The sequence below is a fragment of the Pteronotus mesoamericanus genome, unplaced genomic scaffold (genome assembly GCF_021234165.1).
Source record: "Pteronotus mesoamericanus isolate MK-2021 breed Mesoamerican mustached bat unplaced genomic scaffold, CSHL_Meso_final contig_27, whole genome shotgun sequence".
NCBI classification, from domain to species: Eukaryota; Metazoa; Chordata; class Mammalia; order Chiroptera; family Mormoopidae; genus Pteronotus; species Pteronotus mesoamericanus.
Genome location: NW_026555115.1, coordinates 25550621 through 25571921, shown reverse-complemented (window position 1 = coordinate 25571921; position 21301 = coordinate 25550621). Strand labels below are relative to the sequence as shown.

Here is a 21301-nt window from a genome sequence, read left to right as displayed (position 1 = left end):
GATAAAAAGGAACTTCGTTGGCAAAGATAAACTTCCGTTTTTGTCAGAATTTATCATATGGACTTCTTTGAAAGAAAAGGGGATAGCTTTGAGTTTCATTTGAGCAGATAATACACAATTACTTTTCCAATGTATGTTAAAGCTATCTATTGGTTCAGAGGGCACTTATGGAGCACCCACTGGATATCAGACACTAGAGATATACATTTGGGAGGCATGTAAGAAGGTGGGAGTTGAGCGTGGATTGGATTATCTGTGGAGAGTATGAAGGGTGAAGAGAGTGAAAACAAGGCAGAGCCGGGATTCTTGGTGTTTAATCCCACCTCTGCATGTGACGAGGAGACAGGGGCAGTGTGCAAGGAGGGATGTGAGGGCATTTACCTTCAACACCAGGAATGGGAAAGGACAGGGACATTTATCTTTTAAAGAGGTTTACAGGAAAAGTGCTCAAGAAAGTGCCAAGTAAACTCTTAAAGAAAGGTGGCTATTTTGTTATTTTTTTATGAAGCTCTGGGCTGCATGACAATAGAACACGATTCCATTCCTTATTTTAATGGTGGCCTTCCATATAATATTAAATGTTTGAGTATTCATTTGGCTTTCCTGGGACTCAATTTTCTTATCCTTAAATTGCATAATGAGAGACACCTTCTGTTCACAGGCAAAGTAGGTAACACAGTTTGGTGGGGCTTAACGGTATGATTTAAAAGTCCTTTCTCTCAAGAAAATACCCTTGGCTTTACACTTTACTCCTCTTTTAAGTATATGTACCTCTGGGATGTAGAAAAGATCAAGCCTAATCATATTTTTTTAAGAATAATAACCATGTGTTTATACAGGACTTGGCATTCCTTAAAGTGCTTCAACGGCTCTTATATTTTAAACTTGTAACAATCCCATGAGGTGGTGAAGAGAGCAGATCTTATTTCCAGCTTGTGGGTGAGAAAATGAAGACTCCATGGCTGGTCACAGGTTGAGGCTTATCAGGTCGTCTGACTCCAAGTGCTGGTAGTTTTTTTCTCTGCAAACTCTTGGCATGAAAGAAAGAGAGGGCCCAAAGAAACAAACACTTCACTTGCTTTCCAGTCTTGTCTGCTGCATTCAGAAAAAGGAAGGAGCAAGGCCAAGAGGACTCGAATGCCTAGGACTAGAAATGATTAGGGCAAGAGATCTGGAAGTGGTTGTCAGTGGGGAAAAGAAAATACCATTTGCAGAAACTACACACCCTACCATGGGAAACTTCTCTAGAAAGACGCTTCAAAAATGGAATTTGAAAAGACCTTCCAGATTAGGGTTAGACGCTTGCCTTTGTCACTAGAATTTCATTCCCTGAATGGACTTGCTAAACACAAAGGGAATGTCCTGCATCCCTTTCTCAGGTCTGGTATATCCTTCGCTAAAAGTGGGTAAATCCTTTGATTTTCATCTGTGATCTCGCGGCATTTTCTTCCCTAATACAATCTGTCTCTAACACAATTTTTACTAGTCACACTATCTCAGGAAGTTGATGTGTAGCCTCGGTGTTTAAAGTTTCTGGAAGCCACTGGAAAGCAAAGAAAAACTTGGAGTATCATCACTTTATAGGAAAGCATTGACTTAGCACTTACATTATTTTCTTTATGTAGTGTTTACTTAGCATGGAAGATGGGATACAGATGGGAAGATGCTAAATATCTTTAGCAGAGTAATCATGTTGTAAAAGAATAATAAAGAACCACACTAAATAAAACTGATAAAAGTGAAAACATCAGTAAATTAGCTTTCATGTCTGCATATCAGTCTCTTATGGAATTAATTCCATAGAACTTTCTGGGAAAATTATAATTTCAAGCAATAATAAATCTAAGTTTATCTAAATATTTTATCCAAACCATTAATTAACCTATGTCGTATTAGTGTCAGAACTGTTCACTTCATCTGTGATTATCAAAGTCAGGACAGTAAAATATGTAGCTCCTCCACCCTCACCCCCTCAAAGACCAGGATTAAATGAATGAGAAAAAGAACATCAGGAAATGCCTTGATTTTCAGAGATCACTGGTAACGGATGTCATGTTTTCACTAAATGCTAACTTCCCAGGTAATATTCCTGAAACCTGGACTGACATGAATCAGCAGCAGTTTTGTGTGATCCAGCTACAACCCGGACAGTCAGAATATGACACTGTGAAGAACAAGTTGTCTCAGACTTGTCTTTCCTACAGAATAGAGAAGGTAATAACAATTTAAAAATTACTTCTTTTAAATATTGAATAACTAACAAGAAAGCTATATTTTTATATAACACTCTTATTTTATACCTTACTATATCTATTTTATTTTTTAAAATATATATTATTGATTATGCTTTTACAGTTGTCCCACATTTTTATCCTCTTTATTCCTCTCCACCCTGCACCCCCCTCCCATCAGCACTCTACCCAGCCCTTAGTTCATGTCCATGGGTCGTACATATAAGTTCTTTGGCTTCTCCATTTTCTATACTATTCTTAACCTCCCCCTGTCTATTTTGTACCTACCATTTATGCTTCTTATTCCCTGTACCTATTCTCCTCTTCTCCCCTTTCCCCTGCCCTCTGATCTCCATTTCTGTGATTCTGTTCCTGTTCTAGTTGTTTGCTTAGTTTGTTTCTATTTTTGTTTTTGTAGGCTCAGTTGTTGATAGTTGTGAGTTTGTTGTCACTTTACTGTTCATAGTTTTTGATCTTCTTTTTCTTAGAGAAGTCCCTTTAACATTTCATAGAATAAGGGCTTGGTGATGATGAACTCCTTTAACTTGACCTTACCGGGGAAGCACTTTATCTGTCCTTCCATTCTAAATGACAGCTTTGCTGGATAGAGTCATCTTGGATGTAGGTCCTTGCTTTTCATGACTTCAATACTTCTTTACAGCCCCTTCGTGCCTGAAAGGTTTCTTTGGAGAAATCAGCTGATAGTCTTATGGGGACTCCTTTGTACGTAACTGTCTCCTTTTCTCTTGCTGCTTTTAAGATTCTCTCCTTACCTTTAATCTTGGGTAATGTTATTACGATGTGCCCTGGTGTGTGCTTCCTTGGTTCCAACTTCTTTGGGACTCTCTGAGCTTCCTGGATCTCCTGGAAGTCTATTTCCTTGGCCAGAGTGGGGAAGTTCTCCTTCATTATTTTTTCAAGTAAGTTTTCAATTTCTTGCTCTTCCTCTTCTCCTTCTGGCACTTCTATGATTTGGATGGCGGAACATTTAAAGTTGTCCCAGAGGTTCCTAAGCCTCTCCTCATTTTTTTTGAATTCTTGTTTCTTCATTCTGTTCTGGTTGAATGTTTGTGTCTTCCTTCTGCTCCAAATCATTGATTTGAATCCTGCTTTCCTTCTGTTTACTGTTGGTTACCTCTATATTTTTCTTTTTTTCACTTTGTATAGCCTTCACTCTTTTCTCCATTGTGCAACCATACTCAACCAGTACTGTAAGCATCCAGATTACCAGTGTTTTGAACTGTGCACCTGATAGGTTGGCTATCTGTTCATTGCTTAATTCTATTTTTGGAGCTTTGAATTGTTCTTTCATTTGGGCCATATTTCTTTGTCTCTGTGTGCCTGTTATATTGGAAGGGGTGGAGCCTTAGGTATTCACCAGGGTGGGGCAACCCAGATTACTGCGTTGTGATGCTGTCTAAGGGGGAGGGATCCGAGAAGGAACAATGCTGCTTGTTCAGCTCTCGGCTGGCTTTCAGTCACTTCCCCCACTACTCACAAGCAAATTGGGCCCTTCTGGTGCTGATTCCTGGGTGAGTGGGTTTGCGTACTTTCTAGGACCCTGTGGGTCTCTCCAATGAATTCTCCTGTGAGGCTGGGAGTTTCTCCCACTGCTGCATCCCTCACGGGTTTTTACAGCCAGAGGTTTTGAGGCTTTCTTTTCCTGCACTGGAACCCTGGATTGCACAGTCTGTCTTACTCACCAGCTGTTCCTCCAGGTTTATCTGCACGCAAATGTGGGACTGCCAGCTGCCATCTCACCCACCTGGTCTTCCAGCCGCACCTTGCCACTCATCCTCTCTGCCCCAGCTGCCCATCTCTACCCCTCCTACTGGTCTGGATGAATGTTTCTTTTTTAACTCCTTGGTTGTTGGACTTTTATACAGTTCGATTTTCTGGCAGTTCTGGTTATTTTTTGCTTTAGAATTTGTAGTTGTCCTTCTTTTGGTTGTGCGAGGAGGCAAAGTGTATCTACCTACACCTCCATCTTGGCCAGGAGTCTATACCTTACTATATTTATTTTAATTAGACTAGCTCAAGACCCATAGACTTCAAATCTCATGATTTATTCATTAGCAATAATGAAGGAGACTCCCCAAAGTCACATGTGTATGTTTGGATACTTATACTTACAATTCATAAACCCAGTGAAACTGATTAAAAAGAAGAAATGTATTGTAATTTAATGGAAAGTTCAGGAGTAGGATGGTGTTTGGAGCAGTTTGATCCAGTGACGATGATGCTGTGGATCCAGATTCTCTGGATTTGTTGTGCACAATGTCAGCTTCATTTGAAGGCTGGACTGCCTTGTGATTATAGAATGACTGCAATCTGGTTGCAGTCAGAGAATCTCAGCTTCCCCTACCCCTTCGCATTCTGCAGAAGAATTAATAGGTAAGAGTTCCAGGCTTTGTATTGAGTGGACTACTCCAACCAGTTTGTGTTGGGGGAGTGCTATATGCTGATTGGCTTGGACCTGGGCTATTGTATCCCATCATGTGATTTTCTTAATCCAATCAGTCTCCATCCTAGGACCATAAAGAGGGCCAGCTCCACCCAAACCAGAATTTGCTCCACAATGGGGATGAGGTGGAATGCATGTTCAGAGATTCCACATTGTCCATCCACTATGCTGTATAAAAATATTAGCCAATAAAGTATAGCAGTTTGTTAGAAAATTCTTATCATACCATAGATATCAGAGCAGGGTGTGGCATTCTAGTAATTTAAAATCTAGCTGATTCTTCCATAAATCTGTGTACTTAACTATATTAGAGAACTTTTGAAATGGTGCTTTAATAAACTTTCACATGCCTGACTCACCTATTTGACAGTGTACTTCTTTTTTTTATCCTCACTATAAGACATTTTAAAATTGCTTTTAGATAGAGAGGAACGGGGAGAGGGGGAAACATCAGTGTGAGAGAAAAACATGGATGGGTTGCCTTCTCATAAGCACCCCAACTGGGGATTGAACCTGCAACCTGGATATGTTCCCTGAACGGGAAATGAACCCTCAATCTTTTGATCTTTGAGATGATGCTCCAAATGAGCCATGCTGTCCAGGATGACAGTGGACTTCTTAAGGTAGGAATCACCTCCTACTCATCTCTACATTCCTAGTACTTAGTGTATTGTAGGACGTGATACCTATTGAAGAAAGGAATGAAAATTCATGGGAAAGAAGAATCTGAAGAGACTCTGTGGAAAGCACAGGATTTAAAGGAGGAGTTGCATCATTATGTTAAAAGCTGTTGAGAGTACTGGAACCTCACTTCAACTGTGTTCACCCAATATCTTCAACACCCTTGGCTCCTGTCCTATCATACCCATTTAGAAAAACCCCAACTTTGGATTAATTCCATAACCTACCTTCTCTCCTGTGGCTATTAGATAAAATCATTACTAATTTATGGTCTCCAACTTCAGCTGGACCCTCCAGGTACCTAGAATCCTTCCTTATTTCATTCAGTCACCTCCCTCATGCATTCCCTACTCCAAATGTTCATTACACTCCTTGAGGCCTCCATCACTCTCAGAAAAACAACTTTCCGTACTGCTTTTATCATTTTGCTTCTCCTCACTGTCTGCTACAGCCATCCACTTCTTTCCACTTCAACCTTCTTCAACCTATCTTCTACCTTTTCTACTAGAACGTCATTGCTCAGATGTCCTCTCTCTCTAGACATAGGTTATCTGGATCTCTTTCTGATGCTTTCATATTCCCTGTATGCTCTCCTAACCCATCCCTTATCACTATGAGGGTAGTGATTTGTTTTCTCATCTTTCCTCCCAACTACATTGAGAGTCTTGAGGGCAGAGACCCAACACATTGCTTGATTCATACTAGGTGTTTAATAGACGATTAGTAAATGTATGTTAAATTCATTTTCTAAAGAATGATTTTCTGAAAAAAGTTAAAGAAAGACAAAGTTTCAAGGAGGTATGGTTTCTGGTTTGAAATGCTATTGAGATTTCTGGAAAGAAGTAGTCATTAAATTAAGGTGTAATGAGGTGATTTGTGACTATAACTGGAGCAATGCAGAAAGAACTATGATTGGGAGACCAGAAGGATTTAAGGAAATAATTATTAAATGATTACAAATTTTTTTAGTTGGAATTTGAGTGTCAATAAATCTCCAGGAATTCCAGGGAATATATATGAGTAAACATTTTTATATAATTTTAAACTCTTATGTAAAATAATAATAAGCACTTACAATATACAGATAGCTTATCTTTTTTCTGAAGGCAGAAAATTACTGTTAAACAAAATTTTTAACTTCCATAGCTGAAAATCTTTTTAAAAGAAAGGGTTTATTGGGCCATTGCTAGCAAGAAAAAAAGACCAGGACCTGGGGCATGAAGCCTAAAACTCCAGCAGCAGTGCCAGGTGGGAAAGACAAAATGACCACTCTCCTGGAGTTGGCCAGCATTTTTATACATCAAGAAATAGGAGGAAGATGTAAGTTCTTTGAAAGAGTTTACCTTGGCTGTAGATAAAGAAGGTGAAACAGGGCTAATTCTGGGGTAGGTGCAGAGTCTGTAAGGAAGGAGTGTTAGCTCTCTTCGGAAATTCAGGTGGGCAACAATCTGGAAAGTTCATGTATAAACAAGAAGCAGAGGCTTCTGGGCTCTGATGATGTCTGGCTATTCTCTCTTTTAGATAATCTCAGAAATAGCCACCTGGAAGTTAATTCACAGTTCCAACATACACTCAGGAATGTGAGCAATCTTGTTAGCTGTACTGTCTTTCTCTCACTCTCCAGCCCACTGTAATTCAGTTTAGAACACCTCAGAACTTTTCCTCTTGTCATTACCTACTCTAAATTTGCTATTTGTATTTTTTTTCTCCTTCTCCATATTGCTTAAAGGCCACAATAAACAGTATTCTGAGCTCTAAGGTAATTTCCAAAATGGTTTGCTCTTTGTCATTTACAGATTGAGAGGATACAGAATGCATTTCTTTGGCAGAGCTACCAGATAAAGAAAAAGCACATGGACATGAAGAATGGCCATATGGATAATGAGAGAATCCTCTTCCACGGGACAGATGCAGACTCAGTGCCACACATCAATCAGCATGGCTTCAATCGCAGTTATGCTGGGAAGAATGGTAAGAAAGCAAGTAATCTGACTGATCAGAATGAGGTGAATGGAAGTTCTCGTGTTGACTATTCATACCCAAGCAGTGTAGCAGTAGATGGCAGTCATGTTGTCATTGTCAGGATACAGCTTATTCTGTTTCACCCAAAAGGAGACTGGCAACCTTCTGAGGACAGATGGAGTGAAATTTAGAAATGATGAAGAGTGGCTTTGGTGGCCAACAACTGCATTAAAATTTTATTTGTCAAGTTTGAGCATGGTTCTACATGCTGGGATAATTTTATGTTCTTAAGAAGGCTTTTGTCTTTCTCTTTACAGCTATAGCCTATGGAAAAGGAACCTATTTTGCTGTTGATGCCAGTTATTCTGCTAATGATACATACTCCAGACCAGACGGCAATGGGAGGAAGCATATTTATGTTGTACGAGTACTTACAGGAGTCTACACACGTGGGCATGAAAGATTAATTAGCCCTCCATCAAAGAACCCTTATAAATCCACAGACCTGTTTGACTCTGTCACAGATGATATACAACATCCAAAGATATTTGTGGTATTCTTTGATTATCAAGCTTACCCAGAATATCTCATAACTTTCAGATGTTAAAACATAGGATTTAGTCATCTATTTATTAGAACAATTTATAGAGTTTTTGTTTTTGCCTTTGGCTTGTTTACATAGATTAAAAAGTCTCCATGTTAGGAGCTATAATGGTGAAAAAAGCCTTTTAAAATGCTCTATTGCAATTTGTAGCATTCCTTTCTTCTGAACATATTGATGGCTGGAAGCTAAGAAATATAAATGATACAATTATAGCTACAGCTATAGACACCAAATCCACAGGAGAACAAAGAGCACCTTTCTTCTTTTCCATTAGGAAAGAAATAAGGTGAATCACTCTAAAGCCAGGTTGTCACTGTTCTTACTGGAATATGTTAAGACATTAAACTGTGTTGAGCTAAACCACACTACCAAATGAATGGGTTGCTACTATGCATCTGTAACAACTGGGGATTTTGCCTCCCTGAGAAACACTTATTAACAATAGAATGACTGAGTCAAAGAATATTATGTCAAATATGCTGTGGAACAAATCAGGTAGAAAATGTGTTACACTGATATCTAATGCTACCTTGCAAATTACTGGCAAACTTAATGGCTTTGTGGGTAAGGAAGTCAGGCCTGGCTTAGCTGAGCCATTCTGACTTAAGGTTTATCATGAAGTTGCACTGAAGTTGTCGACAAGGAATGCAGTGATCTGACGGCCTCACTGGGGTTGGAGGAGCTGCCTCCAAGGTGAATTGCTTAGATGGCTGACAAGGTTTTGCTGGTTGTTGGCAGGAGTCCTCAGTTCTTGTTCACATGGACCTCTCTGCAGAGCTGCTGTAGTGTCCTCATGACATGGCAGCTGGCTTACTCTGCAGTAGCAATTCGGGAAAGAGAAAGCAGAAGCCATGATGTCTTTTATGGCCTACCTTCTGAAATCATACTCCATCCTTTTCACAATATCTTATTGGTTGCATGAATCAGCTCATTCAATGTGAGAGGGAATTAAACAAGGCATGGACACCAGCAGGCAAGGATAATTGAGGACTCTTTTGGAAGTCATATAAATGAGTGAATGAATGATAAATTGATAACATGTTAGCAGTGAAAAGGATACTACAGATCATCTGATCCCACTGTTTCCTCACCTTTCTCCTTTCACTACCTCCCACTCCTAGGACAAAAAGCCCTCTAGCCACTGCTTGACCATGTCCAGCACTAAACGTCTTGAGAGGACACATTCCATTCTGGGACAGCTCATGTTATTGGAAAACTCTTGCTTACGCTGAGTTAAAAATCTATCCTATTTCTATTCCCTGCTGATCACTGTCCTGCCTAAACTGATACAGAACATATCTCATTTTATTTACAGGTGATAGCCCTTCAGATTCGCCTCTTATATTAATGTTAGTCAAATTCTAAAAATGTTTAACAGCTTATTTACCCTGAAACATTACTTTTTAAGAGTCACAGACATTTAAGAAGTGATTACATTATCATACATAAAGCACATTTATTTATGCACATTTAAAGAGTACAGAAACACATTTTAAAAACTCTCACCAACAAACAAGTGCTGGCGAGGATGTGGAGAAAAGAGAACCCTAGTACACTATTTGTGGGAATGTAGGCTGGTGCAGCTACTGTGGAAAACAGTATGGAATTTCCTCAAAAAATTAAAAATGGAACCACCTTATGATCCAGCGGTTCCACTGCTGGGAATATGCCCAAAGAATCCTGAAACACCAATTCAAAAGAACCTATGTACCCCAATGTTCATAGCAGCTCTATTTATAATAGCCAAGTGTTGGAAACAGCCTCTGTACCCATCAGTAAATGAATGAATTAAAAAGCTGTGGTACATTTACACAGTGCAATACTACACAACAGAAAAAAAGAATTCGTATCTTTTGTGACAGTATGGATGGAACTAGAGGCTATTATGCTAAGTGAAATAAGTCAGTTGGTGAAAGACAAACAGCATATGATCTCACTTATAACAGGAATCTAATGAACAAAATAAACTAATGAGCAAAATAGAGCCAGAGACAAGGAAAGATGGAACAGACTGACATCTGTAAGAGGGGAAGGGGCGGTGAGGACTGGTTGAAACAAAGTGAAGAGATTAGCCAAAGAACAGATATGAATAACTCATGGACATGGAAAATGGAGGGGAGCAAAGGGGAAAAAATTGGGACAACTGTAATACAATAAAAAATTTACAAAAATTCTCACCAAACTCCATCACCCATAATTGTAACACTCCAAGGAAACCACTGCCAGTGTTCCTATGTACTCCCTTCTAGTTTTTTTATCCATCTTCAGGAAAGTAAAAATCACATTTTGTTCAATACCAATTATATAATACTGTATCTACATTTAACATTACAAGTGTTTTTCTCATGTTATTTTTTTCTTTAAATAGCCTTAATGGTTGAGTTATTTGCTATGTATTTTCCTTTTTATGTATATGTAGTTTTGTCATCATCTTTACTTATAGTTTAATAATCCAATTTTTCTTTTGCAATATGGCTGTATTATTTCCCCATGTCATTAAATATCTTATACATTATTTTACTTGTGTTTCAATGTATGTTCTTACATATATGTTATGTTAAAATGCAGTGCTTATATTTCTCAATAAATATATGATTGGAATATGAGATGCAAAGACCGTAATCTACCTTCAACAAGACACCACTTCCTGTATTTCTTGAGGGAAATGTAGCCCTAGAGAACAAAACCATATTCAACAATACTCTGTTAACTACCTGATCTTTGGCTCCCAATCCCACTGTAGAATTCTAATGAGCCGTATTGGAGCATGGAACAACTTTTCCTTAGGTAAGTTAGACTCTTTCTTACAATGTAAACTACTGTCATCTGTCTCATCTGATGCTGTTACTTGAGGACTCCCCAATTTATTTTGCTCCACTCTTACTTCAGTAGTAAGATACATAAGTCTTGAGTATAAAACACCTGTATTGTTAAGTTGTAATGGTTTCTTAAAAGAACAAAATATAAATCAACTATATAGTTATTATAAATTCTACTTTCCATCAGTCTGAAGCAAATCATGTCCTCTTATCTTTTAAGTTCATCTCTTTCCCAGCTCGCTTGGCATTCTCCATCCACATGACTAGAATGGTCAAAGAGCCCACTATTTCAAGTTAACTACAGTGGAAGTCTTCCTCAAATTTTGCTAATTACTGAAGAAAAGGCTTTCTTTTTATTATTTTATTTTTTCCATTATCATTTATTCTCCTTATAACTCCTCCTCCCACAATCACCACACTGTTGTTCATGTCCATGAGTCCATTTTCCTTTTGGCTCTGTACTTCCACCCCCTAACCACAACCTCTCTGCCAATAGCTGCCATCCTGCTCTCTATCTATGAGTCTGTCTCTATTTGTTAGTTCAGTTTGTTCATTAGATTCCATATATGAGTGAAATCATATGTTATTTGTTTTTCTCTGACTGGCTTATGTCACTTAGAATAATGTTCTCTGGGTCCATCCATGCTGTCACAACGAGTAAAAAAGTTTTTTTTTTTTTACAGCAGAGTAGTATTCCACTGTGTATATGTACCATAATTGTTTTATCCACTCATCTACTGATGGACACTTGGGCTACTTCCATATCTTGGTGACTGTGGATAACACTGTGATGAACATAGAGGTATTTATGTTTTTTTGAATTAGCATTTTGGGTTTCTTCAAATATATTCCAAGAAGTGGGGTCACTGGGTCAACAGACAGAATCACTTTAAATTTTTTGAGTTATCTCCATACTACTTTCCACTGTGGCTGGGCCAACATGCATTCCCACCAACAGTGCAAAAGGGTTCTCCTTTCTCCACATCCTCAAGCTCTTGTTTGCTGATTTATTGATGATAGCCATTCTGACCAGTGTGAGGTGATATCTCATTATGGGTTTAATTTGCATTTCTCTGATAATTAGTGATGTTGAGCATCTTTTTATATGTCTATTGGCCACCTGTATGTGCTTCTTGGAGAAGTGTCTATTCATGTCCATTGCCCATTTTTTTAAGTGGATTGTTTGTTTTTTGGTTTGGGGTATTATAAGTTCTTTGTAAATTTTGGTATTAACCCCTTATCAGATATATTGGCAAATATGTTCTCCAATTCCATAGGCTATCTTTTTATTTTGTTGATGGTTTCCTTTGCTGTGCAAAATTTTTTAGTTTGATGTACAATAGGACTATTTGTTTATCTTTTCTTTTGTTTCCCTTTCCTGAGGAAATATATTAGAAAACATTGCTACAAGCAATGTCTGAGATATTACTGCCTATGTTTTCTTCTAGGATTTTTATGGTTTTGCATCTAAAATTTAAGTCTTTAATCCATTGTGAATTTATTCTTGTGTGTGGTGTAAGCAGGTGGTCTAGTTTCATTTTTCTGCACATATCTGTCCAATTTTCCCAACACTATTTATTGAATAAACTATCTTTAGCCCATTGTATGTGCTTGCTTCCTCTGTCAAATATTAATAGACTACAAAGGTGTGAGTATATTTCTGGACTCTCTATTCTATACCATTGATCTGCATCTTTGTTTTTATGCCAGTACCATACTGATTTGATGGCTATGGCCTTATGTATAGTTTGATATTATGCAGTATGATTCCTCCAACTTTGTTATTCTTTCTCAGGATCGCTATTGCTATGCAGGGCTTTTGTGATGCCATATGAATTTTTGAAATGTTTGTTCAATTCCATGAAATACATAATTGGATTCTTGATAGGAATTGAATAGAATTTATAGATTGCTTTGGGTAGCATGGACATTTTACTGAAGTTTTCTTCTATTCATGAACACATTATGTGCTTTTACTTATTTGTAGCTTCTTCAGTTTCTTTCTTTGCCCTGAGGAGGCAATTTGCTTCCCCTTCCTTCCTTCCTGTCTTCCTTCTTTCCATCATCCTGAAGTCTTTTTTTTTCCAAGAAAAAAAAAGAGTAGAGACTTCAAGATGGCAGAGGAGTGAGTAAAAGTCACACTGACCTCCTCCCAGGACCAATGTGGAAATAAAACTAAATCGTAGAGAAATCACCTGGAAAACAACTGAACAACAGTGAGAGAGGAGCGTTAAAACCTCGGGCAGACAGAGGAATCAGCTTTGGCACAACCTAACTGGTAAGGATTGTGATAGAGGCTTGAGAAGGTAGACTAGGTGCCCACAGGCATAGAGATATTGAAACAGCCAGTTGGATCCCCCTGAGAAGAGCAGGGTCTAAGCCATAAGTGGGGATCTCTAGCCCCACCCCAAAAAGCACTGGAGCCCAAAAAGCACAAAGATAACAGCCATCTGTGAAAAGCAGCAGGGTCCTCTCTGCCAGAGACAGGTGACTGGAGACACAAAGAGCAATTTAAAAGGCCAATGCAAAAATTAGTAGTGGCAGCCGCTTACCCTGGGCTCCAGTGGAGGCGGGGGCAGAGTGGGTTGGAGCCACCTAAGGAAAGACTGGGGAGGAAGGCTTTGGAGAGAGAACTGAGAAAGTGGACAACGGGGTCCTGGTGCTGACTCACCACCTGCATTCTGCAGCTGCCATCTTGCTCAGGCAGACTACTCCCATGAGTGGGAGCAGCGTGAAAGGACACAATAGCCCCACCAACTGGAGGGACTCTGCCCGGCCCTGACTGCTGAGGGCAGAGTAACTATATTAACAACTGGAAGAGACAGAGATAGACAGTAGATTCCTGGAAGTCTCTTAAAGACTGACTAAGGTCACATGGAGTCAATAGCTGACATCACCAGAGGAAGATTCAGAAAGAAAGCAAAAAAAAAAAAAAAAAAAAGTGATCTCCTACCATAGGAGTTCATACCGCAAGTGAAGAAGTCAAGACAGAACAATTTAAGAAGCAAAAGCAAAAGAGAAGAGTCTCACAAAAATGGGAAGACAAAGAAACACCCCCTAATCAAAGGAAAAGAGGAATCCACACAAAGAGAACTAAATGAAATAGAGGTAAATAAACTATCAGATATTGAGTGCAAAACAATGGTTCTAAGGAAGCTCAGTGAACTCAAAGAGAATTAAAAACAACTACAGGAAAACTATGAGGAACATATTGCAAACTATATCAGCATGAAAAAGATATAGAAACTATCAATAAGAGGCAAGAGGAAATGAAGAATACAATTTCTGAATTGAAGAACACAGTAGAAGGAATCCAAAGCAGGCTAGATGAAGCAGATAATTGAATCAGTGAGCTGGAGGACAAGGTAGAAAAAAGCTCCCAGAAAGAACAAGACAATGAAAAAAATTAAAAAAGAATGAAGAGGCATTCAGGGAAATGCAGGACGACCTGAAACGTAATAATATCCCTAAAATAGGGATACCAGAATGAGAAGAGGAACAAGGGATAAAGAACCTGTTTGAAAAAGTAATGATGAAAAACTTCCCTAATTTGAGGAGAAAAAAAGTCACACAAGTCCAGGAAGCAGAGAGGGTTCCATTCAAGAGGAACCCAATGACGTCCACTCCAAGATACATGATCATTAAAATGGCAAATATCAAAGAATTTTAAACAGAGAATCTTAAAGGCAGCAAAGGAGAAACAGGTAGTAACATATAAGGGAGCCCCGATACAGATAGCAGCTGACTTCTCAACAGAAACACTAGAAGCCAGAAGGGCATGGCAAAAAATATTCCAAGGAATGAAAAGCAAAGGCCTACAACCAAGACTGTTGTACCCAGCAAGGCTCTCAATTAAAATGGAAGGTGAAATAAGGAGTTTCTCAGACAAAAGAAGACAAAAAGAATACATCTCAACCAAACCAGCACTATGAGATATGCTAAAAGGACTGGTTTAAGAAGATGAAGAAAAAAAGTGAGAAAGAGAAGAACACAGGTACAAAGGGAAAAAATGAATAAGTACCTATCAATAATAACTTTAAATGTAAATGGATTAAATGCTCCAATCAAAATAGGATAGTTGAATGGGTAAGAAAACATAAACAACACATACTGCCTACAAGAGACCCACCTCAGGACCTCCACAGACTGAAAGTAAAGAAATGGAAAAAAATATTCCAAGCAAATGGACAGGGACAAAAAGCAAGGATAGCAATACTTACATCAGACAAAATAGATTTCAAAACAAAGGCCATAAAAAGAGACCCAGGAGGACACTTTATAATACTCAAAGGCAGAATCCATCAAGAAAACATAAACATTGTAGACATATATGCACCCAACATAGGAACACTCAAATATATATGGAAAATCTTGGAGGACTTCAAGAAAGATATAGACAGTAACACACTGATAGTAGGGGATTTTAACTCCCAACTGTCAAAAATTGATAGATCTTCCAAACAAAACATCAACAAGAATATTGTGGAACTGAATGATGCATTAGATCAAATGGACTTAACTGACATATACAGAACCTTTCATCCCAAAGAAGCAAAATACACATGCTTTTCAAATGCACATGGAACATTTTCAAAGATAGACCACACCATAGGACACAAAACAAGCCTCAACAAATTCAGGAAAATTGAAATCATAACAAGCATTTTCTTGAACCCAAGGGTTTGAAACTAGAAACCAGCCTCAAGGGAAAAACCTCAAAAACATTCAAACTAATGGAGACTGAATAACATGCTATTAAACAATCAATGGATCATTAATGAGATCAAAGGAGAAATCAAAAAGTTTCTGGAAACAAATCAAAATGAACACACAACAGTCCAAAACCTATGTGACACAGTGAAGGCAGTCCTGAGAGGGAAGTTCATGGCAATACAGGCCTACCTAAAAAGGATAGAAACATTTCAAATAAATGACCTAGCCCTCCAGCTTCAAGAACTGGAGAAAAAACAAAGCCCAGAGTGAGTAGAAGAAAGGAAATAATCAAGATCTGAGCAGAATTGAATGGCACAGAGACTAAAAGAACAATTCAAAGGATCAATCAATCCAGGAGCTGGTTCTTTGAAAAGATAAACAAAATCGACAAGCCTTTAAGCAGACTCGTCAAGGAAAAAAGGGAGGAGACCCAAATAAATAATACCAGAAATGAAAGAGGAGAAATAACAACTGATGCCACAGAAATACAAAGGATTGCAAGAAATTACTACGAACAATTATATGACAAGAAATTTGAAAACCTTGATGAAATTGAAAAATTTCTAGAAAAATATAACCTTCTATCACTGAATTAAGAATAAGCAGAAAGTCTGAACAGACTGGTAACAGTTGGTGGAATTGAAGCAGTAACCAAAGAGCTGCCAGCACACAAAAGGCATGGACTGAACAGTTTCACAGGAGAATTTTATAAAACATTTAAGGAAAAGCTGACCCCTGTCCTTCTCAGACCATTCCGAAAAATTCAAGAGGGAAGACTCCCAAACTCTTTTTATGAAGCCAGCATCATCCTAATCCCTAAACCAGATAAAGACATCACCAAAAAAGAAGACTACAGGCCAATATTGCTGATGAACACTAAAATTCTCAACAAAATTTTGGCACCGCATCCAGCAATACATTAAAAAGATCATACACCATGATCAAGAGAGATTCATCCCTGGAATGCAAGTATGGTTCAATATTCACAAATTAACATATGTAAACATCACATAAACGAAAGGAAAGACAAAAACCACATGATCATCTCAATAGATGCAGAAAAAGCATTCGATAAGGTACAGCACCCATTTATGATAAAAACACTCAGCAAAGTGGGAATAAAGGGGTCCCACCTCAATATAATAAAGGCCATATATGAAAACCTACAGCCAAACTCATATTCAATGGGAAAAAACTAAAAGCTTTCCCACTAAGATCAGGAACAAGACAAGGATGTCCACTTTCACCCCTTCTATTCAACATAGTATTGGAAGCCCTAGCCACAGCAGTCAGATAAGAAAAGGAAATAAAAGGCATCCAAATTGGAAAGGAGGAAGTAAAATTATCATTGTTTGCAGATGACATGATAGTGTACATAGAAAACCCCATAGACCACCAAAAAACTACTCGACCTACGAAGTGAATTTGGCAAAACAGCAAGATACAAAGTTAATATTCAGAAATTGAAGACATTTTTGTACACAAAAAATGAAACATCAGAATCAGAAATCAAGGAAAAAATCCCCTTTGCTATAGCAACAAGAAAAATAAAGTAACTAGGAACAAATTTAACCAAGGAGGTAAAAGACCTGTACACAGGAAACTATACAACATTGAAGAAAAAAATTAAGGAAGACACAAATAAATGGAAGCATATACCGTGTTCATGGATTGGAAGAATTAACGTCATCAAAATATCCATACTATCCAAAGCAATTTATAGATTCAACACAATCTCTATTAAAATACCAATGACATATTTCACAGAAATAGAACAGACATTTCAAAAACTTGTATGGAACAATTAATGACCCCGAGTAGCTGCAGCAATTTTGAGAAAGAAGAACAAAGTAGGAGGAATCAAAATACCTTACATCAATCTATATTACAGACCCACTGTTATGGAAACAGTCTAGTACTGGCATAAGAACAGACACATCGATCAGTGGGACAGTATAGAGAGCCCAGAAATAAACCCATGTCTCTATGGTCAATTAATATTGAACAAAAGGGGCAGAAGCATAAAATGGAATAAAAATAGCCTCTTCAACAAATAGTGTTGGGAGACCTGGACAGCTACATGCAAAAAATTGAAATTTGACCACTAACTTATGCCATACACAAAAATAAACTCAAGATGGATAAAAGACTTAAATATAAATCGCAACACCATAAAAGTCCTAGAGGAGAACATAGGCAGGAAACTCTCAGATATCCCGTGCAGCAATATTTTCACCGATGTGTCCCCTAGAGGAAGGGACATAAAGGAAAGAATAAACAAATGGGGCTTCATCAAAATAAGAAGCTTCTTCATGGCTAAAGAAAACATCAGCAAAATGAAAAGAGAGCCAACTGTATGGGAAAATATATTTGCCAATGATACCTTGTACAGGGGTTTGATCTCCAAAATATATAAAGAACTCACACAACTCCACTTCAAGAACACAAACAATCCAATTAAAAAATGGGCAAAGGACCTGAACAGACACTTCTCCAAGGAGGACATGCACAGGGCCCAGAGACATATGAAAGGAGGCTCATCATCATCACTAGTCATCGGAGAAATGCAAATTAAAACCATGATGAGACACCACTTCATACCGGTCAGAATGGCCATCATAAACAAATCAACAAACAGAGGGTGCTGGCGAGGCTGTGGAGAAAAGGGAACCCTAGTACACTGTTGGTGGGAATGCAGACTGGTGCAGCCACTGTGGAAAATAGTGTGGAATTTCCTCAAAAAGCTAAAAATGGAACTGCTTTTGACCCAGTGATTCCACTGCTTGGATCACACCCTAATTATCCCGAAACGCCAATTCAAAAGAGCCTATGCACCCCAATGTTCATAGCAGCACAATTTACAAAAGCCAAGTCCTGGAAGCAACCTAAGTGCCCATCAGTAAATGAGTGGACTAAGAAACTGGTCCATTTACACAATGGAATACTACGCAGCAGAAAGAAGGAAAGAGCTACTACCCTTCACAACAGCATGGATAGAACTGGAGAGAATTATGCTAAGTTAAATAAGCCAGGTTGTGAAAGACAAATGCCATATGATCTCACCTATAAGTGAAACCTAATCAGCAAAACAAGCAGACAAGGAAATATGACCAGCAAAATTGAAAGAAAGAAGAAACTCACAGGGATGAGAGGGAGGGAAGGAGGCGGGTAGCAGAGAGGGGAAGGGAAGAGTCAGATCAAGGAACAGGTGTGCAGGACACATGGACAAAGCCAAGGTGCGGAAGGATTGAGAGGGGGAGGTGGGAAGTGGGAGGGGCAGGGGAAAGTGGTGGCAGGTAAATGGAGACAAATGTATTTGAGATAATTTTTTAAAAGAAATAAATAAATTTTAAAAAAATAAAAAGAAATTAAATCTAGGCAAGAGCTAGTATTTTTATATATGAGTAGCATATCTATTGCATCATAATTTTTAGGCCATATTTTGCTAAAAGAGCTTCTGGGTCATTTTTACATTTTAGTAATAGAAATTAGAAAAGCTCTTTACTGTTAAATTGGCCTTGGAGATACATAACTGTGTTAGTCAGAGTTTTCTAGAGAAACAGAACCCATAGGTTATGTATCTATAGAGAGTGATTTATTTTAAAGAACTGCAGTAGCTTGGTGAGTCCAAAATCTGATGGGGAAGGCTGGCAGGCTGGAGACTCAGGAAAGAGCTGCAGTTTGAGTCGAAAAGCAGTTTGATGGCAGAATGCCTTCTTACTTTGGAAAGGTCAGTCTTTATTCTGTTAGGACTTCCAACTGATAAGAGGTGGCCCACCCACATTATGGAGGGCAATCTGCTTTACTCAAAGTCCACTGAGTTAAATGTCAATCTCATCTAAAAACACATACAGTAACACCTGAATTATGTCTGACCAAATACCTGGGCACCATGGCCCTCCAAGTTCACATGTAAAATTAATGATCACAATAACCAATCACCCATTCCAGTTCCTGAGTTTGCTGTCCCTGACTTGGTTGGGGGTATGAACTGCGCTGTCACACAAAACCAGTTGATTTGCTGCTTAGGGTTTGCATAGATAACAAGAGAGAGAGGAAGAAAGAAAAGAGAAGCCGTAATTTAAAAGTTGAACAAAATAAAGCAATCAAATGCAAGTATATTTTTAAGTCAAAAGGCAGTAAACTGAATCTTTAGTGATTAATAAATATATGCGGCAAAGAAAATAATAAAAAGAATTTAAATGTATAAAAACAAACAAAAATTGGAGGCAATAAAATAGAAGAAACAATCCATAAGTGCATGTAAAAATGAAAGAAATGCATCTTTATTTAAATAATCTGAACATCACTCATTCATTCTACAGATGATATTCATTGAGTTATTCAACAATTATTGACTGTATGTCTGACTTTATGTTAGGCACTGAGGATAGGAATAGCAGTAAACAAGATAGATAAAGTTCCTGCTCCTGAGGAGCATGTAATCTAGCAGGGGAGAATGACATTAAAGGAAGAATTACAGAATTAATGAATCAAAACAGTGGTAAGTATTAAAGGAGAAATAGAGAGTGCCATAAGATTTACTTCACTGAAGATTTAACTGAGATTAAGATATCAGGGAAGGCTTTCTTGAGGAATGAAGGAAACTAGAATATGTCACCCCAGAATATGCCTTTGTGACATAAGAATTATTTTGAGCTGAAGACAATTACATAGCAGCAAATGCTAGAAAAGCTCTCTCGTCTCTCTCTGTTTGGCTAAAAACAGGACATAAATTTAGGAAGGTGTCCCTCCTCTCCTTTCTATCAGGAAGAACAAAACTTAATCACTGAAGACAATTTCAGACCCTTAACACAATGTACACAACAAACTTTACTAACTAGTCTTTAATTACCAATATTTTCCCACATATAGCAGTCTTCCCTCATCTGCTGTTTCACTTTCATTGGTTTCAGTTACCTGTGGTGACCCACAGCCCAAAAATATTAAATGGAAAATTCAAGAAATAAACAATTCATAAGTTTTAAATCGCACACAGTTCTGAGTGGTGTAACGAAATCTCAAGCCATCCTGCTCTGTCCCACCTGCATGTGAATCATCCTGTTGTCCAGCATCTCCACGCTGCATAAGCTCTCCACCCATTAGTCACTTAGCGGCTGTCTTAGTTATTAAGTTGACTGTTGTGGTATCACGGGGCTTGTGTTCAAGTAACCCTTAAGTTACTTAAGAATAGTCCCAAGGCGGAAAAGGAGTGGTGCTGGCAAACTTGCAAACTTCTTCCTTTCAGTGAAAAGGTAAATGTTCGCAACTTAGGAAGGAAAGAAAAAAAATGTATGGTGAGATTGCTAAGATTTATGGTGAGAATGAATCTTCTATCCATTAAATTACGAAAAAGGAAAAAAATTTGTGCTAGTCTTGCTGTTGCACCTCAAACTGCACAAGTTACAGCTACAGTGCATAAATGCTTAGTTATGATGGAGAAGGCATTAAATTTGTGGATGAAAAACATGAACAGAAAACGTTCCAACTAATGGCATCCAGAAAGCAGTGAGCCTATATAAAGACTTCAGCAAGGGATCCCCTGAAACAAATGACACCCAACCATTTACTGCAGGTAAGGGATGGCTACACAGATTCAGGAATGAGCTTGGACTGAAAAGTGTAAATATTACTGAAAGAAAGAGACCACATTCACATAACCTTTATTACAGTATATTGTTATACTTGCTATATATTATTATTAGTTATTGTTAGTCTCTTACTGTGCCTAATTCATAGATTAATCTTTATCATAGTTATGTATGTGTAGGAAAAGCATAGCATACTTGTATACAGGGTTCAGTACTGTCAGCAAGTACCTTGGCAA

General features: G+C 38.2%; 1 protein-coding gene across 1 annotated transcript in view; it reads left to right on the top strand.

The window, feature by feature from the left end:
- The window catches only part of LOC129071656 (protein mono-ADP-ribosyltransferase PARP15-like), a 35905-nt gene extending 26363 nt beyond the window's left edge, over positions 1 to 9542 (top strand). The window contains 3 exon segments of the mRNA XM_054574929.1: positions 2081 to 2214; positions 7173 to 7347; positions 7656 to 9542. Of these exon segments, the coding sequence (XP_054430904.1) occupies positions 2081 to 2214; positions 7173 to 7347; positions 7656 to 7945 (599 nt within the window). The 3' untranslated portion in view covers positions 7946 to 9542.
- The last annotated feature ends 11759 nt before the right edge of the window (positions 9543 to 21301 follow it).